The following is a 24,656-nucleotide window of genomic DNA, read 5'->3' on the forward strand; positions in this document are numbered from 1 at the left end:
TAATTGAATCAGGCAGCGTTTGTTTGCGCAGGGGGAGTCACCCCAACAAGTCTGTTTTATTTTGATGACTTTTGTGTCCTATTAGCGGTTTTTAATGCTGCCTCTGCCTCGCAGCAGAGCTGGGCAAGGAAAGCAGGACGGACGTGGAGCAGCCGCAGTGTTTTATCCATTAAATCCTGGCTGCTGGATTCTCTCCAGCACCTGAGGGCGAGGCTGGCACAAGGGGCAGGGATGGGACCCTCAGGGAGGACAGGGCCACTCCTGCTGCCCTGCAAGTGCCAGGAGAGCGCCTCGCGTGCCCCGAGTGTCCCCAGCCCCTCAGTCGGGCAGATTCGTCCCCAGCCCCGAGTGTCCCCAGCCCGTGCCAGTGCCAGCATCCTTCCTGCCTCCAGAGCTGGCAGACCCCGCTCCAGGGCCGGGAGCAGCGACGGGGACAGCGTCACCGCCGGGGTTGTGCTGGTTGGGGTCCCTCAGTGGCACCACAGGGACGGCCGGGGGTGGGGTGGGGTGGGTGCCCTGCAGCCCCAGCTGGTGTCCCAGCTTCCCAGTCCCTCTGCCGCCCCTCCGTCTCGGGGTGGAAACCAGGAAACCCGGCCGGACTGGGAGAACGGCCCCGGGGGTCCCCCCCAAAGCAGCCGCTGAGGTTTCCCCCTCCCCGGGCGCTGCGGCGGAGCCTCTGAGACCCCCCTGGAGCCCCCCCGGCCCGCTCTCCCCTCCCCTCCCAAGGCTCCTACGCCTGAACTGCACGAAATCAGATTAAGGGCAGCAGACAAAGCCCCGCGCAGGAACAAACACCGCGGAGCGGGACGGCCCCGGGAACGGGGTGGCTGGGCCGGGAAAGGAGCCCCGTGTCCCCCACGGGGTCCCTGTCCCATACCAGGGGACACAGGGACATCCCCCAGATGGACACGGAGCCTCCCGGAGCGGCCACGCCGTGCCCGGAGGGTTTCCGGGCCCTGCCGGCGACAGGAGGAGATGCGGGGATGTCTCGGGGGTGATGGGGACACGTGAGGGCAGCTGGGGACAGTGACCCGCGGCAGGACCCAGCCAGCAGCTTCAGGTGCTCACGGCTCGGCCGTGGGTTTTATCCTTCCCCTGCAACCGGGGCCGCCACGTCCCTGCTCCGATTGCCGCTGTTCCAGCCGGGATGGGCTGGGACAGGCTGGGGACAGGCGGGGGACAGGCGGGGGACAGGCGGGGGACAGGCTGGGTAACGCTGGGAGCGGAGGAGACGGGATCGCTGGAGAATCCAGACAGCAAATAATCTGGCTCTGAAAAGAGCTGCTGATGCCTCATTAGCAACTTTGAAAAGCATCCGGTGAAAAAGCCTCTGCCCTTGTGCTGGGGGGTTTCTGCTCATTCCTCCTCTTGTCCTTGATTAATAAGGACATTTGCATGTAAATTGGCTCCTGGATCCTTCCCAGCGGTGCCGGCTCCGGGCTGGCCCCACCTGAGGCTCTCCCAGCCCGCAGCCGCTGCCCCGGGAAGGTCTGTGTGCCCCCGGCACGGCCTGGCACGGCACGGCCTGGCACGGCACGGCCCTGTCCAGGATGGCACACGGGGCTGGGACACGAATCTCTCCTCTGCTCTGCAGGGAGCGGCTCGAGTCACCATCGTCTGCAGGGCTGGGACACGGAGCAGGGACACAGGACGGGGACACGGGACAGGGATGCAGGGCAGGAACATGCAGCTGGGGCACGGGGTTGGGACAGGGAGCTGGGACACAGGACAAGGACAGAGCTGGGACGTGGAATGGGGACACAGAGCAGTGAGAGGGAGCAGGGACAGGGAGTTGGGGCAGAGTGTGGGGACTCAGGGCCCCCTGGGGGAGCTGCCAGCCCAGCAGTGCCCGGATTCCTGCTGCTGCTGCCCAGCCGTGCGAGCAGCTCCGCTGTGGATCCCACAGAGGCTTTTCCAGTTGTTGGAACTCGCTCCCTGTCCTGCCCACACTCCCCCGGGATGGCATTTTCCAAAACAAATGCGTTTGCTGGATGCATATGGGGAAGTGCCTCTCTGCCGGGTGACCTGCCTGTTCCCACATCGTTTTAAAAGGCAACTTTTTGTTCATGGAAAACACTGCCTGGCTCTTCCCTCTCCTCTCTCCCACCCTCATGGGATGAGGGGCAGGACACAGGGGACAGGCCACGTGCCACCAGCGCTGCCCACATGCCACTGCTGCTGCCCCTTTCAGAGCAGTGGTGTGAGGAGGAGCAGAAGCCACCCTGACTGTGGGAAGGCAGCACAGGAGCAAAGCTGGGGGCAGCCAGGGGACAGGGGTGTCAGCCAGGGGTGTCACCTGCACCCTCCCATTGGGTACAGCCAGACGCCCACGGCAGGAGCTGCTCCTCCGGGGTCCCGCAGAGCTGGAGGGGTCCCACACCCCTGGAAGGCACAGCCAGGCTCCATCTGCACCCCGAGCCAGCCTCGGGGACCCCAACAGCCGTCAGGGCAAAGCCAAGCCCGCGAGGGGCCGCGGAGCCACCAACCGTGTGACAGCAGCGCCAACAGGGGCTGGAGGCAATTCAACAGCAGAAGGGCACTATTTCTAGCTGGGCACAGAGTGCCACCACCACTGCCGTCGCTGTCACAGCTGTCACACCCTGGGCGATGGATGGAGGGGCCGGCTCTGGGCGCGGTGCAGCAGGGATGGCCAGAGACCAGCGCTGCCACCGCTCGGGTGACGCTGATTCCCCAAGCACGGACCACAGCGCGTTCCCCAGGCCCCGCTAACCAGTGCTGCTTCATTGGCACATTTCTGCCCGGCTGGGGTCTCTGCCAAGGAGGGAACCTCGGCGCTGCTGGCGGCCGTGGCCTGCCGTGCCCTCGGTGGGGACAGAGCTGGGACAGGCCGGGCCGGCTGCGGCCACCCAGGGCGGCTTGGCTCGGCCGCACGGCTCAGCCTTGGAGGTTCCCGTGCCGGTGGCGGCAGCGTGTCCCCCAAAGCGGCCGTGCCGCGGCAGGAGTGACGCGGGTGACGGCGGCGGTGGCGCGCGCGGGGGTGACGGCGCTGGCGCGAGCCCCCGGTTGTGTCGCTCCCGAGCTGCCAGCGCGAATCAAAGGAGCTGCCACGCACGCCGCAGCCCTTTCTTCTCATATCACTCACACCACTGCCACGCTGCATTGTGACAATGGGGTGTAATTAAGGTGTCAGCATATCATTTAGCCTTTTCAATATAAAACCGGGAGACAGGCTGGGAAATCTGCGGTGTTCTCTTTAATGAGGAACGCAGGGGGGAAAGAGGAGAAGTGGAGGTAGTGGCTGGCAAAGGGTGGGACAAAAGGCACCTCTGTGGTGTGGGGTTCTGGAGGATGCGGGGCACTGGGCTGGCACGCTGCTGGGCTCTGCTGGGACCGTCCTGTCTGGGAGGGAGAGGGGACCCTGCTGGGGCCAGGCACTGCCGAGGCTCTGGGAGCATCCCTGGGGGCTGCAGGAGCCACCAGCACCCGGAGAAAGGGACTGGCAGCGCCGTGCAGGGCATTCCAGGTGTGTCCCACCTGGAAGACATGCTCAGATGCCACTCCCACCCCGTGGGGGCCTGGCAGAGCTGTGTGGGACACACAACGAGCTCATGGCACGACCAGCGACAAGGGATGGAGCCACGTGTGCCAGGAGCTCACTCTGGTGCCACAGCAGCACCAGGTCTGGTCAGGGCTGTGCCCACCACATTGCAGGTGGGGCCATCCTGGCCCCGTTAATATTTTTCCCAAATCCTGGCAGTTCATAAGCAGGGAGACTCCAGCTGCATCCCCACAAGAGTCACACATCCCTGCTGCCCCCGTGGGCACCACAGCGCTCCGGGGCCGGCTGCAATCCAGAGGGCAGCGAGCGGGTTCAACGCCATCAATAATCCCTGATGGCTACAGAAAGAGCTTTCCCGAGGAATAAATTCTTGCTGCATCAAAAGGAAGCTGCAAATCAATGCGGGAATCGCTCATTCTGAACGATGGGAACTCGTCTCGCTACAGTGGGAAGCGTTAGCTGGGAACGGGGGGGACACGGGGCCGGGAGCACCAGTCCCCTCCATAAAACAGGAACAAAAATTAATGACGGGCTGGAACGGGAGCGGGATGATCCATCCCGGAGTCCCTGCTCATCCCGCCGCCGTGCCAGCCCTGGGAGCGTGGCTGCAAACTCCTGACCCTGCTGCTTACGGAGCGAATTCCAAATTCCATTAGGATTTTTTTGTTTTGTTTTTGTCTTGTATGATCCCTGACAACTTTTCCGTGCGGCGCATCCCGCTCGGGCCGGGCGGCTCAAAGCCGCAGCGGTGGTCCCGGAGCTGCCTCCTCCTCCATCCCCGCCTTTGTCTGCGCCGGCTCCGGCTCTCAGGGCACTTTGGGAGAGATGGATGCGCGGCCCCGCCGAGGCAGACATGTTCCAGGCGAGATCCCGGGAAGAGGTTTCCTTAGCAACAATAATGAAGTGTGAGCGAGAGAAAAGCTCTCCCGGCTCCGCTCTCTCCTCTGGGGACTCCCAGCAGGTTTGGGGACCCCAGGAAGAGGCATTCCAAGTGTCCGGGGTGAGTGCTGGAGCGGGAGCGGAGCTGCTGCAGATCCCGGCACCGGGATCAGCCGGGAGAGGGGATCTGGGTGCCAGTGCTGCGTGTGTGGAGGAGCCAAACCAGAGCAGGAGTGGTGACCCCGGCGCTGCCCGAGCATCCCGTGGAGCAGCCTCACCTCCCAAATCTCCGAGCTGCCTCTGCTCAAGAGGATGGAGATGTGCCATGGAAGCAGCCCCTGAATCCCAGCTCCAGTGGGAAACTGGAGTGCATGAACCCACCCCTGGCAGCATCAGGAGGCCCAACCTGCCTGGCAGCTCCTGCTGGGATGCTTGGGAAGTGGGATGCGCTGTCCATACTCCAGGAAACATCTGCTGGAGTAAGGAGCAGGGGTGGCTGTGCCAGGACAGCCCCTGCTCCACGCCCCAGGTGCAGCAGGACCCTCCAGACTCCTCAGGGAGCCCTGGCTCCTCTGCTGCTCCAGCCGGATCCGTGCTCCAGCCTCAGCTCCACGCCCCAGGTCCAGCAGGACCCTCCAGACCCCTCAGGGAGCCCCGGCTCCTCTGCTGCTCCAGCCGGATCCGTGCTCCAGCCTCAGCTCCATGCCCCCTCCTCGCGGCCAGCGGGGCCGGGATGGCACTGTGCCTCGAATCACAATTACAGTAAATAAATCCTATTAGAAGGACTTTTACTACCGCATGCTCCTCATTACAATCTGCCCAAACCCCCGGCTCCTGGGATCGCCCTGGTAATGAGGCCGGGATGGATGGATGCGGGAAAATTAACGCTGCTACAAGTTAATTTGTTTTTATTAGCACGCGGCGGCTGGCAGGGGGTGGGGGGTGGGTGCCATCCCGCTGGAGCAGCGCAGGGATGAGGATCCCTCGTGGCACCTGGATCACGGCGTGTCATTGTCCCCCAGGCCACCGCCTGGCTGCTCTTGGCCTTGGGGACAGCGCTGTCCCACCCCAGGGCGGGACGGGCAGATGGCAGTGAGGAACCAGCTCGCTGGATGAGGTCACATCTCATTAATAAAGGCTAATTAAGAGTAAATCATCAAAAAGAGGGGTTGGAGTTGCCTGAATAACCCGTGCAGGTGCTGTTGGTAATTAACTCAGGGCTGTGACAGCTCCTGTGGCACCGGGAGGTCACCAGGAGCATCCCCATCCCCATCGTCTGCCCTGTGGCCACCAAGTGTCCCCTCGTGCCCCCCGTGGCACCGAGAGCCATTCCTGTGGGAACAGCAGGGCCTTCCTTGGGCTCGGAAAATATAGATCCCACTGTTAATAATACATACATTTATTAAAATTAAACCACCGGCAGATATTACATCCAGCGGCACTGAATTATGGATAGACCTCAGCCCAACCTTTGTTTTTAATTAAAAAGCCCCTTTCAGTAATTCCATTAAAGCAGCAGCTTATGTTTTCCTCCTCTTCCCCCCTTTCAAGCGCAATCCGGCAGCGTTCGGGTTGCGCTGATGAAACGGCTTTGAAGTTTCATGAATTGCTGATGTAATTGAATAAAAATAATATTAAGGGGAGAGAAGGGGCGGGGGAGAGAGAGAGAGACAGAGAGAGAGAGAGAGAGACACTTTTCTCTAAACCTAAATCCTAATGAAATCACCTTAGTGCGCGGAGCGAGTGACAGCGAGCCGCTGGATTTGCGCATATTCCCGTAATCCTAAACCCATTAGGCAGGAGGCTCCGTGCGAACCACATGTTGCGGATTACAGCCGGGGAAAAGGCTCCCACAAAACCCCAAACCTCCCTTTAATTGCCAGGGGGAGGTGCAGAGACCCCCCCACCCCGAGGGTGGGAGGTGCAGCTCAGATCCCCCTTGCCAACAGCTCATTTTTGCTTTTTTTTAGGGAATTAAAGTGGGGAGGTTTCCAATTATTTCGCTGTGTATTGTCATTAGTGGAAATAGGAATTTTTGCCATCCCTCACCTGCTTTTGGAAGAGCAGCTGTCCCCGGGATGCCTGGCTGGAGGTGGTGTTTGGGATGAGCTCCGGTGGCTGCTGGTGCTTCCAGAGCCCAGGTGGGAAGGGGACCATGATCCCAGGGATTGGGAAGAGAAAGAGAAGCTGTCCTGTCCATGGGAGAGGAGCCTGCTCTTGTGGAAGGTGTCCATGTCCATGGCACGGGGTTGGAATAAGGTCCATTCCAACCCAAACCATTCCAGGGTTCTGTGATCCTATGACAAACTCGCCTTTCCTTCTTTCTCTCTCTCCTAATTCCTTCCTTCCCAATTTAAGCTCCTCTCCAGGATAATGCAATAAAGACATGAAGCACCTAATTTTCGGTGGGGGACAACAGACGCGACGGTGTATTTACCCAGTCAAACCATTATGAAATCCTACAATTAAGGCTTCAATCAGATAAATGCAATTACATAATACGATCTTATACGATATAATTAAAAACATCTGCAATCAAACCGAAGCCGATGGTACAGTAATCCTTAATCAGAAATCACCCAGCTCCAGCGGAGAGGTTCCATCCCGGAATCTGGTGGGACACGGTGGTGACGGTGCCATGAGGGAGGATGATGGTGGCCATGGGGAGCTGGAGGGACCTCTGGGCCAGCCCATCTGGTCCCTGCCTTGCTGTGCCCCCAAATCCACGCCCACCTGCCCTGGGACACCGGCTCAGCGGGCTCGGTGGCACACAGAGCTCGTGCCACAAACAAGGAAGGTGTCCCCAGCCCTGCTGGGGTCTCAGGCTGGCTGTCCCTGCCTGCAAAGCGACCAGGGATTCTCACTGGGAATGGGAATGGAGATCAACATCCACTCCTGGTTGTGCTGGCCGTGCCATCCCCCATCCTGCTGCTGGGCCAGGCCGCGGCTCCAGGGCGTTGTGCCCAGCCCTGGCGTGTCCCCGCAGCCACCGGCTGGCACCAAATGAAGACAAATGGGCTGGGTGACACATCAGCATCCATTAACGGCAGCGGGAACGCTGGGGACGCGCCAGCACCGGCAGGACGAGCGGCAGCACTGGGGCCAGCACCCCACCCAGGGGCCACAGGGGGTCAGCAGGGTCAGCCTTGGGCTTCCACACCCCCAGCTCGGCTCTGCCCAGAGCCCACCGGGAGCAAGAGAAGGAGCTGGACAGGATCCAGCCCTGGCAGCACGGTCCCGCCACGTCCCCAAAGCTCTGAGCCCCTCACTCCTGCAGCCCCAGCTCCTGCCCACCCTCACACCTGCCTCTCACAGGGAGCTCCTGGAGGTGCGCAGAGAACCCTCCTTGCTGGTGCTGACTCATCGCTCAGGTGGCTCGGGCATCCCAGAACAGCACCTGGCATTCCCACACTGGAAGGGATATCCCAGCCCTGGAAGGGATATCCCAGCACTGGAATGGATATCCCAGCACTGGAAGGGATATCCCAGCACTGGAAGGGACATCCCAGCCCTGGAAGGGACATCACAGCCCTGGAAGGGATATCCAGCCCTGGGGCTGCAGTTGTCCGGGGGGGTCAGGAGCAGCCTCGGGATGAGGCAGGAGCACCGACCCTGCCAACCTTTTCCACCCCCTGACCTTTCCCCAGCCCCTCTCGGAAATGCCACGGAGCTCCTTGGCCGGCCAGACGAAATGTCAGGGAAGGTGGATGGAATATTTCCAGCCGCCGTGCCGGGCGCTGCGCGGGGTTCTCCCCAGTGGCTCCAGAGGGAGCAGGGGCCGTGCTCCAGCCTGTCCCCATCCTTGTCCCCATCCCCGTCCCTGTGCCACCCCGGCGCGGGGCCGAGCCGCGCTCGGCTGGCTGCGAGCGTTTAAGCAGAATTGAGTGTGTGTTCAGGCACTTTCAAACACAAGTAATCTTCATCTGGGAGACGGGAAGTGAAATATGTTATTGCCGAGCACAGTAAATTACCCGTGCCAGCCCCGGCGGATAAAACATCGCCGTCGCCGGCCGGCGCAGTCACTCACCCGCGCTGGGCCGCCACCGCCCCATCAATTACAAAACAAACGGCTGCTGGTCAGCCTGGACACGGCACCGGGACTTGTGTGGCCACCGTGGCACCGAGACGTGCCCCAGCACCAGGCAGCACCCGGAGCTGGTGATGGATTCCTCCTGGAAAGCGCCAGAAGGTCAGCGGGAGCTGGGGATGGAGTGGCTCCTCCAGCAGCTCTTCCAAGCAGCTTGTGCCGGCTGGTTCAGCTCCTGCTCCCCGGAGTGGCCCCTGCGGGGTGTCCTTGTCATCGTGGTGATGCTGCTTCGTCAGGGCTAACGAGCTGCCGCGGTGGCGGAAGCACCCGGGGAAGGCGGGAGGCGAGCGCGCAGCTCCCGCTCCTTTATTTTCCTGGGAAAGACCTTCAGAAAGCCAATCCCGAGCCCACAAAATAAATAAAATAAATTCCTGCAACTTTAACAATCATTGTGTTGGATTTGGGAGATGTTATTCCTCGTGACAGACAAGGGCAATTATCTGCTATCCGCCAGCAGTTTTAGCCTAATTTCATTACTGCTGTGCAATTCTTCCCGAGCCGCCAGTCTATCACTGTCTCCCAGAAAGGATTAGCCGGCACTTTCTTCATCTTCAAATGAATTTTAGCTGTCATGCCCTTGATGAATCGAAGAGGGAGGACGGTGAACCCACGCCGGTGAGCAGCAGCCCGGCTGTGCCACGGCGCCAGCACCGGGACCGTGCCGGAGCAGCGCCGGAGCTGCCTGGATGTGCCCTGGGTTTCCTGCCATGCAGGAGGAATCGGCCACGGGGTTTTCTTGGAGAGCACCCTGGAAGTGGGCAGGGCTCGAAGCTGGTGCCCGGCATCCAGGAGGGATTAAAATGACAGGATCTGTAATACAAGGAAATAATGAACACGCCATCCTTCCCCCTCGCCAGGAGATGCTTATCTGTCAGCGCGGGCCACTAAGGGATAGGGAAAAGCAATTTCAACTTCAGAGCTGAAACTGCAGAGGATGTTGCAGGGAGAATGTCCAGGAGATGGTGTCCCAGGAGGATCCACCACGGTCCTGGAGCTGATGGGAGAATTGAGGCTTTGTTTTCCTGGCCAAGCTGGAATAAGGCACACAGATCCCAGCTCAATGTGTGCCTCAAGCTGTGCCAGGGGAGGGTCAGGAGGACACCAGGAGGAATTTCCTCATGGAAAAGGTGGTTAGGCCTTGGCAGGGGCTGCCCAAGGAGGTTTGGAGCCCCCATCCCTGGGGAAGTGTCCAAAGATGGCCTGGATGTGGCACTCAGTGCTCTGGAGTGCTCTGGGCTGGTGACAAAGTGGGGATCGGGCACAGCTTGGACTCGATGCTCTTGGAGGTGTTTCCCAAGCTGAATGATCCTGGGATTCTGTGAAATAACAGAGCCCACCAGCAAGGAGAGCCCAGCTGGACAGCCAGAGGGGGCGCAGAGCCCATCCCGGGTCCCCCCAGGACGCGGGACGTCACCTTGCGTAAACGGAGGCTCCGGAGCCAGGGGCTGGCAGCGGCCCAGGGCTCCGTTATTTTTGTAACGTTCATTCCCACCCGGCACAGCATCCTGGCAGAATATCTTAGCACCTTTAATGCAATTTCCTTCTCCCTCTGAAATATCATTTTAATAGAACCCAGCCACACCGTGTACCTGCTCCCTAATAAACCTCTGCGACTTTAATGAACTAAATAGCAAATTACTTTTTTATTCAAGAATGAAATTTCATCATATTCATAATTCATATTTTATTTCAGACATCTGCTGCTGATTACATTACATTTAACTAAAATTAGATGATGCTCAGAATGTAATTAAGCCCCTGCCAAATTCTCTGGCCCACCAATACCAGCCTCGCTCAGCGGGGGCCGCTTGGAACCTAATATGTAATTAGGAGCTATTTTCTAGCTGTTTTTAAAGTCTGAAAATTAGCTGCCTTTATTAATCACACAGACAAATATAAAGCAGAGCCAACGCTTGCTGAAATTTCTAAAAAGGATTTTTTTTTAATTATACACCACATAGCGCTGAGACTCATTTTGAATGTTGATTTGTTGTGCACTGACATTTTGACAACTAGTTCTCAATTTGTCTGTCGTAGTTAGGCAACAACAAAGCAGACGGTAATACTTAACTTTCAAAACCTTCAGCGTGCTGGGAGGGGAGAGGGGTGGGGGGGAACAGGGGGGACGGGCTCCCCACGAGCCCTGGGAATGGGGGAGCCCCAAAATCCCTGTGGATGGGAAGCAGAGGGGACAAGGGAGGTGCCAGATGCACAAATCGCCGTTAAAATGGCTCGGGGGGAGGGGGGGTCCCTACTCGCCCCAGGGACCTCCCAAACCCTCCAAGTGTGTCCGAGGACAAGGCAGTGGCCCTGCAGGCCGTGCAGGGGGTGCCAGTGCCACCTCCTGTCCCCAGGAGGGACCCCTGGAGCAGCGGGAGCCCCGAGGGTGTGAGCAGAGCCCCAGCCCCGCCTGACTGCGTGCTGACATTTCCTCTCTCCCTCTCCCTCTCTCTCTCCCTGACCCTGTTCCTGCTCTCTCCGTGATCTCCAATAATGTCACTGCCTCCTCAGCATCTACTCAGCGGAGCAGAAAGAAGGCACTGCTGACACCGAGTGCAAACAAACAATAATACCATCTGTGCCTGCCAGGCCGGGCGGGGAGCGCCGGGGTCCGGCTCAGGGGAGGATGTGCCGGGGGGCTGGGGGGGGCAGGAGCCCTCCGGGGCACCGGGACAGTCCCCAGGGATGAGGGGAGACACCCCAGCAGCGACGCTGCCCCCGGCACTGGCTGTGAAGGACAAGAACGATTTTAAAAGGTATTTTTATTCAAAGCGTTTTCCTTTTCGTTGGCACTAAACACCGGTGACCCCCAGCTCTCACCTGACCCCCACGCTCCGCAATTCCTCAATCCCTCCTTTGGGGTGGAGCACAGCCTCCCCTCCCCGTTCCTGTGCTGGCTATTAGAGGCAAAGCCAGGCTCGTTAGTCTTGCTGCAGAGCTCGTAATGTGAAAAATGAAGCTCAAGAAAAATTAGCCAAATTACCAGGCTAATCCTTCAGCAGCAATCGCTGCCCTGCTGCACATCCGTCCCGCGGGGTGCCTGCGAGAGGAGGGGCTGATCCGTGGGGAGAACACGCTCCACAGGCGTCAGTTCTGCTTCCAAAGCAGCAAAACACACGAGAGACGGGGCTGTGCCTCCTTCTGCCCCACTCCGTGTCCCCGTGGGGATCAGACCCACGGCAGCAGCCGCTCCTGGCCCGGGCTGAGGAGGGGCAGGGATGGGTTTGTGCGTCCCAGGGCTCAGGAGTCGCAGCAGGAGGCTGGAACTCGGTGTGAGTGCAGGGCTGATTCCCGCGTGGAAGGTGGGGTCAGGAACAGCCCCGGCAGCCCTCGGGTTGTCCCGCTGGGTGTAGCAATGCCCCTGCGGAGCGTTTGATGGAGCTGGTGAAGGAGGAGTTTGGAGAGGACGGAATGGGCACTCCCGTGCTCACAGATGGATGCGAAATCTGTGCTCACTCCAGACTGGGACTGGCTCCAGCTGCTGACTTGGGCAGATCTGGTCCCTGTGGCACAGGGAAGGCAGATCCCAGCAGTGCCTGTGTCCCCACAGACCCCAGTATGGGTCACCCTCCTGCCACGACACGGTCACCACCCTCCCTGCCCCGGAATGTCACCACTTCCACTCTGCCACAGAGCAGAGAGGGAAGAGCAGTCAGGTTGGACATCAGGAGGAATTTCCTCATGGAAAGAGTGGTCCCTTTTGGGGAGGTTTGGAATCCCCATCCCTGGAGGTGTCCAAGGAACACCTGGATGTGACACTCAGTGCTCTGGGCTGGGTGGGAAATTGGGGAGCGGTCACAGGTTGGACTTGGAAAGCTTTCCCAACCTGAATGATCCTGGGATTCTGTGAATTTCCTCTCAGTTCTAGTCCCCAGCCCTCAGAGCCAACAAGGCTCAGCCCCAGACATGCTGCTTTGAAGGGAAGCTCCCCGTGCTGGATCTGGCATCTCTTTGTGCCAACATCACAAAGTCGACACATGTAAGTGGTTAAAGTCAACACGCTCCCAGATCCTCACATTGATTACACTGTATTAGAAAATGGTAAATTATTTATCAGCCTTTCTGACTTGTGATTAGTGTAAAGCAGCTCTCAGATGCAAATTGGAATTGTAATTAGACATGTAGAAAGGCAGCATCTGAGACCTGCTTTCCTGAAGCAGTGTAAGGTGCTTTTTTTCCTTTTGTATCCAGAATAATTATCAAAGAACACTTTGCACATAAAAAAAACCCGTGGATTTATTAAAACCAGAGACAGTTTTACATGGGATCAAGGAACTAAAGCTGGTCACCATAATGCTGGAAGTTTAGAGCTAGAACATCTCAGCTTCTCACAGCTGATTTTTTTTTTTATCCTTGGGCTGGAAGGGGAAGGCAAATTCCCCACCTCTGCCAATTCATTACTCAGCTTTGAGTGAAGCAATTCTTGAACACAGCTACACTTAAAAACCCACTTAAAAAACCCACCCCAGACAAACGGAGTGATGACAAAACCCCCTTGGCAGGTACAGCAGAGACCACAGTCCCTCAGAGTCAGCTCACGACTCCCAGAGATTCTGGCCTCAGCCACTTCCCCTTCGTTCTGTGGCACAGCTCATTAAAATTTCAGGAGTAAAAAATGCATTTACATTCGTGTAATAAGTCTAAATGCATTTAGGCTTTAGAGTTTGTCAGCTGCAGCTTATGGTGAGCTTTTGAGGACGTGGTTTGGGTTTCTTTCCCCTACTTAATTACACCAAAGTAAACCCAACACCAGGCAGGGTCAGGGATGTGCTGGTTGCAGACTGAAGTGTGAGGGAACAGCTTTTACAAGGAGGAATTTTAAGCCTGCCCTTGGCCTGGAGCTGCCCTCCTTGCAGGTGCTGTTTGAGCCAGACCTTGCACATGTGAATAACTGACTACAGAACTCTGCTTATCAGCCCAGGCAGAGATTATGGAAAAGAGTGGAAATCGGTAATTTCACTAGAATTGTGCTTTATCTTGCATTTTAATAACCCAACACTTAATTAATAGCAGGGAAGAGCTGTATTAAAGGTTTCCTCTTTACTGGAAATGTAGTTCAGAAGAAACAGAGACCTGAGCATCAAGCCCTGAACTGCCAAAGATGCTCTTCACCCAAAAACGTCAAAGCACCACGCACATCCACCTTGCCAGCTCCCACAGGACAGCAGGGATGAGGGAAGAGACACCACATGCATCTGAAGCAGCAAAAGTGTCATTATCCACCCTGGAATCCAGCCAAACCCCTCTCCTCCTGCCCCTTGGGATCAGCACAGCAGCTGAGGAAGGAAATTCAAACCAGGATTTTTGAGAGCCTTGGTCAAACACCGCTGGCTGGGTGCTCCCAGGTCCCCACTGCAGCCCCAAATCCCGGTGACACCAGGCCCCAAACTGGCTCCATACCCACATCTGGAGGCCCTCAGCCACACAGGAGAGGGGAGAGAAGTTTCCAGGCATCTGGGCACGCAAAGCTCCGAGGATGAGGTGCCAAGAGCTCAGGGCTGCCAGAGGCAGCAGCTCAGCTCTGGGCGAGCGCGTGCAGCACTTGGGCACTCAGAGAGGAGCAGGAGTGCAGGGTCACCCCGGGGGCCCCAATCTTGGTCTCCCAGCATTCAAATCCACAGGCACACAAGTCTTGCTTGGCTGCTTCCACGGCCAGCGGGGAGGTGTCTGCCAAGAGCAAGGCAAGAGCAGCCAGCGAGTCAGCTCGGCCACTGCAGGGAGAGGGAAAGGGCCATGGCTCCTCCAAACACAGCCCCTGGCACAGGGCCAGTGCCCTCAGGGGCTGACACACAGGAATGAACACTCTGAATTGGCCCTGGATCACACACTGCAACCCACAGTGCCAGGCAGTGCTGGGACACATCCCACCCATCCCTCCAGAGCCAGACCAGGGCTGGCAGTGATTCCTCTGTTCCCAGACCTGCCCTCCCCCCAGAGCTGTGAGGAAGAGGAAGATGCCCAAGGGGCTGTACTGACCTGGTGGCAGCAGAGTGATGCCACAGCCACCTCCACCAGCTCCTGTCAGTTTGCTGTGCAGGCTGTGGGATGCTGTCACCTGGCACAGCCTGTCCAGGGAGGGGTGGCCCACTCCGAGCACATTTAAGTGGTGTTGGTTTATGTCAAAGAATTCCTAAAAGCAACCACAAAGAGAGGAGATGAGCACACAAGGAGACAGAGGCTCTTTAGAGCAGGGGCAGCCCTGCCTTCCCAGTCATCCTTCCACAACCACCCAATTTCTGCAGAAATTTGGCCACCAGCACCAAGGAGCAAGGTCAGGCTGAGCTCTGAGCTGCTCATGTGTCCCTGTCCCCCATCACAACTTGCACAGTGACAGGGGTACAACAGCTCCTGCATCTTCCAAGAAAATCCTGATCACCGCAAGCTGCCAGCAGGAATTTTTTCCAGAGTTCTCCAATGCCTCCTGACTGCCTCTCCTCTGCCCTGTCACTTGAGTGCTGAGCAGGAGGCTGTGCAAGGCCCCTCGCCGGCCGTGGGAAGGGCACCAAGCCAGCAGCTCTCATTCCTGGCTGTCACCCTGCCCTGCTCTGCAATCCATCCAGCAAAGCCAAACCCAGGGACTTCTGACACGGCTGAGGCGTCGCTGGAGAGCTGACACAGAGGGACATCCCTTTGTTTGCTCTGTGCAGCACTTCTGCCTCCTCACAGGCTGGGAGCCAAGGAGCCTCTCGGCAGCACCACGCTGGGAATCTGGCACCCAGCTCAAGTGGGGTCGAGAGGGTCCTTCCCTCTGGGAGCAGCACTCTGAGTGAGCCCACCCTCCTGGCAGAGCTGTGGGAGCATCCCTGCCACACTTCCCAGCCAGCCAGACCTGCTACTCCTGGAGAAAGCTGCCCCAGCAGCAAGGTCCAAATGGCCTGAGGGACGGGTAACACCACACACAAGTGGAAGTTACAGCTTCTCCCCTCCCAGCAGGACAGGTGAGGAATTAAGGAGCAGAGGGAAGGGCATGGCCTGTGCTTGGAGCAAGTCTGGAGCAGGGCCAGGAGCAGACAGCAGCTCCCTGAGCACCACAGGGCCCTCCCAGCCCTGTGCTCCCTCCCCCAGCAAGCAGCACTGAGCTGTTCCCTGCCTGCAGCTCAGCCACATCTCCCTCCCTCAGCTCCACCCAGGAATCCTGCCAGCCCCACACAGGAGGGGACACTGCAGAAAGAATCCCTCTGCCCCCTGCAGAGCATTTCTGCCCAGTAAGGAACTGCGGGAAGAGCAAGGAGTGGGTGGCAGGCAGAGCTCAGCCACCACCCACTCCAGGCTGGGCAGGACACACGTCCATCCAGAGGCCTCTTTATATGCCTGAGCGAGGGCACAGCACTGCCTGTGATGATCCAAGACACCTGTCATCTCCTGATCCAAAATCTGCCAGGAATCCGATGACAGCTTATGACACACTAGACTAGTTCCGTGGTTCAAATACAGCGCTGGCCAGAGCTGCACGTTTCAGAAACAGCCCAAAAGATGTATTTATATATCTGTGTGCTGCATCTAATCAGCTGGGCCGCTGTGGGCTCTTCAAGCACAAGAAAAAACAACAAGATTCAAGACAGGAGCCTGCTCACCGCAGTGCTGCTTCCCGGGCGTGGGACACAAGGATGCTTTGGCATTTTCCATGTGAGGAACTCAAAGCACAACTCAAATTATCCCCTCTCTTCCCTGTCCCCTGACACTTCTGACAGCCTGAGGACGTGGAATTAAGATGAGTTGTGTGAAGCTGCGCTGTGAACAGACCTCGCTCAGCTGATGGCAGCTCAGCCCACCGTGAGGGGTCCAGAATCCCACTGTCCCCCTGGTGCCAAGGGAGTGGGACTCTGCCATGAATCCCATGGGAACAACCCATGGCAAGAGCAAGGACAAGCAGAGGTCCTCTTGAGAGCCAAGGGGAAGCATCCAGATGCCAACAAGGACCGGTACCAAACGGTTCCTGAGTGTCCAGGCTGGCTCCCAGGGCCAGGCCAGGTTTGCCTCAGCTGGGACATGGCCACTCATCCGTCCCCCGCGGTGCTGTGGAGCAGCATTACAGCACTCTCAGCACTTCTTCCACTCGGAAGCCTGTTCCTCCCCCCTCCCCAGCCTCTGCTCTTTGAGCAAAGCCAAGACAAACAGATCTTTGTGTGCACCTCGTGCATCAATGTCAGGTCAGCTCTGGGCACAGCTCTGTCTGTGGCTCTCTGGAGCCAGGATGAGCCTGGAGCACCAGGAGCTGGCTGGGAACCAGTCAGTCCATCACAAACCGGTGGCTCTGGGCTCTCCTCACCCCAGCCCTGGCAGTGACAGAGCAGTTGCTTCACAGGCAGTGACTGCCAGAGCCGTGGCACTCAACGCAAGAGAAACAAACCCTCCAGAGCCACAGGTCCCCAGAGCCCCCCCCCTCCCTGCACGCAGCTGGGAAGAGGCACCAGCAGCAGCTTCTGTCTCCTGGCTCCAGGAAGGGCATTCAAACAGCACACCCAGACCACGGTTTCGCTTCAAACTGAACATTTCCTGCTATCACTTTTTTTTCAGACCTAATGTTCTTTAAATGACATTTTGATGTTCAACAGTAACAGTGGCTAAAAATACTGGCGAGCAAGCCCCTTACCTCCAGCACAGGGTAATGCTCTGGTGATGGATGTGCAGGCATTGCTTCCAGAACACTTTGGCACTCCTGAGAAATGGCATCGATGGAGTCCAGCACCGGGTTCATTATGGCAGGGAACTGGAAAGGGGGAAGGAGGGATGTCAGGTGCCTGCTTGCTGCTCTTCCAGTACCACTGGGAGGAAACTGGTCCCAGTCTCCTTGAGCTGGGCAATTCCTCACTCATTCCCAGAGCAGGGTGATGGTAACCTGCTCCTGGCTGCAGAAAAGGGAGGAAGAGAAGGAAACAGGCCAGAGGAAGGAACTGCTCTTTCCATAGTTGCAAATTGGTGATTTTAACTCCTGTTAAACTGGAGGAAGGGAGGAGATGAGCTGAAACCCCATTCCCAAGCAGCTGGGAGATAGGAATACAGTGGCTACAGGAGAAATGTCCCAAAAGATTAGGATTATCTCCCAAAGGTTAAGGAGAACCTTAACCTTTGAGAAGGTAAAGGAAAAGGATTATCTCCCAAAGGTTATCCCCCACATCTCCATCCCACAACCACTTGCACCTTCAGGATCTTCTCCTTTACACCAGCCACCAGGATCTTGGTGCTCCGAGGGACTTTGGTGTTGGTCAGCAAGATCCTCAGTGTGGGCACCCTGGAAGCAACAGGAGACAGAGAATCCCAGAGCGCTTTGGACTGGAAGGGACCTTAAAGCTCATCTCATTCCAACCCCCTGCCATGGGCAGGGAACATCTCCTGGCCTCTTTCCTTCACACTCCCCAAGGCTACAGCTTCTTCTGCCTAAAAAGGCCTCTTTGAGCAGGAACCCAAGATAAGGAGTCCCATTCATTTCACAAAACTTCAGCAGGTGTTTCAGTGCTGGATGGGTTCAGGCTTGCTCCTCCTGGATACAAGGAACAACGGTACTAGAGCTATAAATAGGACTGCAATGTATTTACTAAAGTCCATGTTTTTCAAGCAAATTTTTTCCTTTGAAATACTCTCTACAAGAGTAGCCAGCAGTGGCCATTAACTGCTAATAGAGCAATTTCATGCACTGTGAAAGATTTTAATGGAGTCAGATTATACTTCTCTGGCAGGAGGCAAAGGGAACACACAGGACCCAGATTTCTCTCTGCCAATGGGTTTTCCCACCACCAGGTAAGCACAAAGTTCCCCCCCTCCCCACAATGTCATTTGCTGGCAGGAGCAGATCCATTCCTGCTGCCCATAATGCCATGAAATTAATATTGATCCTTTGTGCTGTGTTCATCTGATGTCAGATAATGACCAAACGTTTTATTGTCCCCATCCACCCCAACAACTGAGGCTGCCCACACCCAAAATGGGGTTGCAAAGCCCTTCCCACACTCTCCAGCCATCTCCCATCATCCTCATACCCTCCAACACCCACCCAGAGCCTGACATGTTCCACCCACCGTGTGTGAGGGTTATTTTTAAACTCCAATATTACCTCTTTAACGGTGTGATTTTTCCTGCTTGGTATCTCAGGGCTCCACCTAAAGTAAAAGACATGTATTGTCTCAGTGGAGAGCGAGCTGAGAGATAACTCAGAAGGTCTTTCATCTTCAGAACCTCACCCAGAGCCTGTGACAGTAATTGCAAGAAACACCAGCTAAATGAACCATGTTCTCCAGCAGCATGGCCCTGCCTCACCCCGCTGCCTTAATGAGAGGGTCTGGCTGGACATGCTCAACCCAAGGCCCTTCCCTTTGCTCTCCTCTCCTCCAGGATCACATCAAATAATTTTTGAAAAGGCAGAGAGTTTGGCCAGCGTGAAACCTTTCCTGAGAAAACAGAATCCAGCAGAGCCAAGCACATGGGACTCCACGGACTAAACTGGTGCGCACTGGTGTCAGCAGCCATCCTGCAGCACGGAATTTCATTGTCCAGAAGGAATGTCTCACTTGGCTCCTACCCTCACAGAGGCACTGTGATTAGGTCTCATTAGAAAGATTATTAACAGTCTCCAAGGACACTTTCAAAACACTGGGAAGTCTCTGCTAATTGAAACTAAATGACAGCTGTCCAACTGCATTTTCCCCTGCATTATCCCTGGACAGGATTAGGTTTCTTTGTTCACTGCAGAATGTTTAAATATCAGTTATTTGCAGCAAGGTCTCTGCCCTGTGGCACCTGCCTGGGGGGGACAGAGCTCTGGTGCTCCTGCAGCCTGTTCCCAACATTCCAGCTGGCTCCAGGCCCAGCTCACAGATGGGGCAGAGACAGGGGAAGGATTCCCTGTGCTTAGGCCAGAACAGAGAGCTCAATTTGGGAGTTTCTGCCTGAGAAGCAGCAAACACACCTACCCCAGGTGCCAACAGCATTGTCCACACCCGATGGATTGCCATGGATCACCTGCTCCCCTCGGAAGGCCCAGCTGTTAATCAGTGTCAGCTCTTCTTCTGTCCACCTGGAAGGCAAGGAAATAACTCCAACACCAACACAAACCACTCCAAACCAGTGGACAGGGAGGGATCAGGTTCAGGGGAAAGACCCCAGCTTTGGCCTGGCGTAGATCAGATTCAGTGGAATTCAAGTCCAGACTCATCCCCACCTCACCAAACAGGGGGTGTTACCACACACACTGGAAAGGCTGAGGGAGCTGGGATTGCTCAGCCTGGAGAGGAGAAGCTTTGGGGCCACCTAATTCTAGCGCCTGAGGGGGCTACAAGATGGAGAGAGACTATTTACAAGGGCCTGGAATGACAGGACAAGGGAATGGCTTTAAGTTGACAGAGAATGACAGGTTTAGATTGGATACTAGGAAAAAATTCTTCCCTGTGAGGGCGGTGAGGCCCTGGTTGGGCAGGGACACCTTCCACTATCCCAGGCTGCTCCAAGCCCCATCCAGCCTGGTGTTGGGCACTTCCAGGGATCCGGGGGCAGCCAGAGCTTCTCTAGGCAGCCTGTGCCAGAGCCTCATCATCCTCACAGGGAGGAATTCCCAGTATCCCATCTAATTCTGCTCTCAGTCTGAACACCAAACCACACCTCTGACTCTCCCTGCACACCACAAGTCCATTCAACAGATATTCCCTGCTGGGGCAGAGGCACAAATCCACATTTTGGGAAAGCCTCACAGCATCTTACAAGGCAAGGCAGAAATTCCAAGAGCCACCTGCTATCCAGAAACTGTTCCCCTCCACTCTGCTTTCCTGGGCCTTGGCTGAATGTCCTTATCCATGTCCACACACCTTGCATTCCACCTGCCAGGATTCAATCTGGGAGCACTCAGCAAACAGCTCACACCAGCAGCCTCAGGAACAGGAGTAAACCACTTGTTTTTAATCCTCTTTGAGAGGCTGCAATTCCTCCCGACACAGGAGCCTTTCTATCCTGCTGTTCTTTTCTTGCCACGGGAAGCAAAACCCTTCTGAAGCCTGACACCCCCAGCTCTCTGCATGCCAGCTGGAAGGCAGGAATTATGCTGGATCCATGCTGAAGCCACGAGGGGCGAGCAGGGAATGAAGACATCCTTGCTGCAACACTTGGAGCTGCCCTCTTATTCCCCAATTTGGGAGATTTGCTCGAGCACGGGGGACAAAGTGCTCCCAACAAGAACCTGTTTCTGGGTCAGGCTGCAAATTCTGGTTCAGAAGCAGAACACAGAACCACCCTCCTTGCTGTCTCACTCTCAGCCCCACTCAAGATCCCAACAGAGGTTCTGCCCCTCCAGCTTTGATTTTGAACAGCTTCAAACAGAGCTCCCTCTCACGGGGGCACAGCACTCCAAAGGGGAACTCCGAGGGCAGAAGGAAAGAAACTCTCTTTAATCAGGCTCTGATAAAAGGGAAAGACAGGCAGGAGATCAGGAGGAAATGTAGCACATGCAGAAAAGAATTCATGGGGAATGCAAAAGAAACGCAGAAAGGATCCTTGAGGACTCAAAGCAAAACCTGGAAGATGCTCAGAGCCAGAGGAAAGTGAGGTTGAAAAGTTTCAGTGTGTTTTATTAGATTGAAAAAATAAAGCTTCCCCCCCCCTCTCCTTTTTAGGTATGTTTATCTGACCCTAAACAAGGGAAACGGGGAGTTTTACAAAGTCTGGGACAGGGCTGGGAACACTGGGCATGGACAGGAGATGGGCTCAGGGTGTCACTTGTGGTGACAGCCAAAAGAGACCAGCAGAGGTGGCAGTGCCAGAATTCGTGCAGGCAGAAGGAAAGGTGGGGCACAGGGAGCAGAGCTGTGCATCCCAGGCTGGAATTCCTTACCTGGCAGTGGATTCTCCCTCCTGCAGCGGGCAGGAGATGGCTCCACACACCATGAGCAGGGCAGCAGCCAGGCACACAGCATAGGCAGCGCTGGATCCCAGCCCTGCGCCCGTGGGCAGCTCCGACCACACCACGATATCCACACTGGGAACATCCCTGGAAAAACACACACAGGGACTGGCACAAGCACCCCGAATTCCACCCCCAGACACAGGGACTGCCCTGAATTCCACCCCCAGACACAGGGACTGGCACAAGCACCCCGAATTCCTGCAAAAACAGACACAGGGACTGGCACAAGCACCCCGAATTCCTGCAAAAACAGACACAGGGACTGGCACAAGCACCCCGAATTCCACCCCCAGACACAGGGACTGGCACAACCAGCCTGAATTCCACCTCTAGACACAGGGACTGGCACAACCAGCCTGAATTCCACCCCCAGACACAGGGACTGGCACAAGCACCCTGAATTCCACCTCTAGACACAGGGACTGGCACAACCAGCCTGAATTCCACCCCCAGACACAGGGACTGGCACAAGCACCCTGAATTCCACCTCTAGACACAGGGATTGGCACAAGCACCCTGAATTTCTGGAAAAACAGACACAGGGACTGGCACAACCAGCCTGAATTCCACCCCCAGACACAGGGACTGGCACAAGCACCCCGAATTCCTGCAAAAACAGACACAGGGACTGGCACAAGCACCCCGAATTCCTGCAAAAACAGACACAGGGACTGGCACAAGCACCCCGAATTCCTGCAAAAACAGACACAGGGACTGGCACAAGCACCCTGAATTCCACCTCTAGACACAGGGACTGGCACAACCAGCCTGAATTCCACCCTCAGACAACAGGACTGGCACCACCAGCCTGAATTCCACCTCCAGTCACAGGGACTGGCACAAGCACCCTGAATTCCACCCCCAGACCCAGGGACTGCCACAAGCGACCTGAATTCTACCCCCACACATAGGGACTGACACAAGCACCCTGAATTCCACCTCTAGACACAGGGACTGGCACAACCACTCTGAATTCCACCCCCAGACAACATCAAAAAGGCAAAGGAGGCCGGTTAGGACTGATCACAGGGAAAGGTGGGTGAGAACTGGCAACATCAGCACATGCCTCTGACACACTGGGGCTTCAGGAGGGCTCATTCCTGAATGGATCAGCCTGGCCAAGCCCTCGTGCTGGAATAAAGCCCTCCTGAGCTGGATCCACGATTGGCACAGCTGCTAGAAGGGGCACTTGGTAAATACCCAATAATAAATAACTAAATACCTGAGCAGCAGCATAAAGAGCCCCTTCAGAGGTTGTTGTAAACAGGATTGTAAACATATTTCTGAATAAAGCGTAAACATCCCAAATCTGTCATTGCACAGCCACATCCCACCGGAGCAAGAGGCTGGTGGGGAAGATGGAACATGGACACATCCACGTCCCTCTGCTCCACTGAACACACCTGGGCTGTGTTACTGACCCCAAAATCAAGCCCAGAAGCTTTTCAGGGCTGCTGAGTGACAGTCCCAGTGCCACCCTGGGACTGCAAGGAAACCACAACCCAGCGGCACATCCCAGTTCTTTATCCTTGGATTTCCTGGATGAGAAGATGGAAGCTGGGCTCTGCTTTGGTTTCTGACACTGCCCTGGTCACCCATCCAGTCACACAGAGATCACTGACAGTGCTGGCCAAGGCTGGGAACTGGAACAGCCCCAAGGTCTCAGAGTTTTAGGCAGATTCAGCCCATAAAGAGATAAAGAGATCAGACTTAGTTCAGACAACAAATTCCCAGTTTATTTCTGCTTTTCCAGCCTAAGCCAGGATGAGAGGAGCTGCCTGCTGTGGGGAGGGGTGTGTGTGATGTGACTGTGCCATGAACTGCTCTGGTTTCAGCCCTCAAAGCTAAGTGAGAGCAGAGACTCCCAGCTCACCTGCCTGAAGCACCCACCCACCGCCAAAAATTTGGGGCAGGAGCAGAGCCTTACCCATACTTAGCAGAAATAGCCAGGCACATATACAGGAAGGCAAGAGTAGCAAGACTTTCTGGAGCTGAGGCCCCAGCAGCAATTCCAGCAAACTCCCTCAGTGCATCCAGCTGTTCTACGCTGGGGGACTTGGACTCATCAGCATCAGCTATGGAAGCAAGCAGGGGAGAGTTTAAACACTTAAAAACCAGGGAATTGTTACACCGAGAGCAGTATTTACAACAAAACCTTCTGTTACAGCAGGCAGAGACAGCTGGGGCCGATTTCAGGTTCTACCTGAGGATCTGTAATAAAATAAAAGCAAAATCTCCACCAGGCACTCTGAAATCCCAGGGTTTCCACACTCCGTATTTCCAAATGTCTCCCTGCCTACACCTGCCATTGCATCCATCCATAATCACTATGGAAAACATGGCAAGTCACAAACTCTTCATTAAAGGATGTGGATTTTGAAACTGGGGTATCCTGGGGCTCCAGCCAGTGCAAGGTACTGCAGAAATTCCCATGAGGGCTGGTGTGGGACAGACAGGCAGGAAAACAGGCCCAGGCTGGCTCCTGCCTGTGTCACAGCACTGCCCGAGCCACAACAGCACCAGAACAAGTCCCTGGAACATAAACCAGGGAGGGACAGGGCCAGGCACGGACACCTGAGCATAGCGGGGTCACAAGGGGAATATAAGTTACTGAGAGGGGCAGGGACAGGTCAGTGAGCAGGGTCAGCGACAGCGAGGCCCCGAAACACTGCAGGGGGGGGCAAACAACCCCACGGGGGTCCCTGCAGAGTCACCCCAGGGGAGGTCCCAGCACGGTCACCGGTGTGTGGCAGGCACCGAGCGGTACCGAGAGCCCCTCACTGCCCCGGGGCAGCTCCTCCTTCCCCCGGCCCTTGCCTGCGATCCGCCCCCGCAGGGCCCGGAGGCCGGGGGTGTCCCAGCTCCTCCGCACGCCGACGCCGGGCAGGGAGACGCTCAGCCGGCCCTCAGCGCCGGGACGCAGGCGGAGAAACGTCCGCAGGTCCAGCGCCACGGCCAGGGCCACCTGCGGGCGGAGAACGGGGGTCAGCGGGGCCGGGCAGCCCTCACCGAGCTGGGCGGCCGCGGTTCCCCCGCCGTGCCCTCACCTTGCCCAGCACCACGGCGTGCTCCCCATGCAGGATCACCTTGCCCGGCGCCGACACCGCCAGCTCCCGCGCCCACATCGCCGCCGCCTCACGGCCCGCGCCGACCGACAGCCCCGCCCGCCAATCGGGGCCGCGCCCTGCCCCGCCTCCCTGCGCTCAGCCAATAGCCGGCCGCCGTGCGGGGGCGGGACTTTGCGGACGGCCAATGGGAAGGGGACGTTGCGGGGTGGCGCGGCG

The 24,656-nt window shown here is 56.9% G+C and overlaps 1 protein-coding gene across 3 annotated transcripts; it reads right to left on the minus strand.

Moving 5' to 3' along the window:
- Positions 1–6,671: 6,671 nt before the first annotated feature.
- On the minus strand, positions 6,672–24,543 carry MVK (mevalonate kinase). 3 transcript variants are annotated; one of them, XM_038152809.1, is made up of 10 exons: positions 24,420–24,543; positions 24,190–24,337; positions 23,300–23,447; positions 21,301–21,456; positions 19,394–19,497; positions 18,538–18,583; positions 17,628–17,718; positions 17,080–17,196; positions 14,463–14,616; positions 6,672–9,296 (listed from the first exon to the last, which is right to left on the minus strand). In XM_038152809.1, the coding sequence occupies exons 1-10, from the start codon at positions 24,495–24,497 to the stop codon at positions 9,049–9,051; spliced, it is 1,290 nt and encodes a 429-aa protein (XP_038008737.1). In that variant the 5' UTR covers positions 24,498–24,543; the 3' UTR covers positions 6,672–9,048. The 3 variants fall into 3 exon arrangements, with proteins under 3 accessions (XP_038008737.1, XP_038008738.1, XP_038008739.1); XM_038152810.1 differs by lacking the exon at positions 6,672–9,296 and adding an exon at positions 12,697–14,153; XM_038152811.1 differs by lacking the exon at positions 6,672–9,296 and adding an exon at positions 12,697–14,197.
- Between the last annotated feature and the right edge of the window lie 113 nt (positions 24,544–24,656).

The sequence above is a fragment of the Motacilla alba genome, chromosome 15 (genome assembly GCF_015832195.1).
Source record: "Motacilla alba alba isolate MOTALB_02 chromosome 15, Motacilla_alba_V1.0_pri, whole genome shotgun sequence".
Classification (NCBI taxonomy): domain Eukaryota; kingdom Metazoa; phylum Chordata; class Aves; order Passeriformes; family Motacillidae; genus Motacilla; species Motacilla alba.

Coding starts and splice junctions, on each gene's coding strand:
- MVK (XM_038152809.1), bottom strand. CDS start 24,497: ATGTGGGCGCGGGAGCTGGCGGTGTCGGCGCCGGGCAAGGTGATCCTG. Junction 24,338..24,419: donor ACGCCGTGGTGCTGGGCAAG/GTGAGGGCACGG, acceptor CTCCGCCCGCAG/GTGGCCCTGGCCGTGGCGCT. Junction 23,448..24,189: donor CCTGCGGGGGCGGATCGCAG/GCAAGGGCCGGG, acceptor TTGCTTCCATAG/CTGATGCTGATGAGTCCAAG.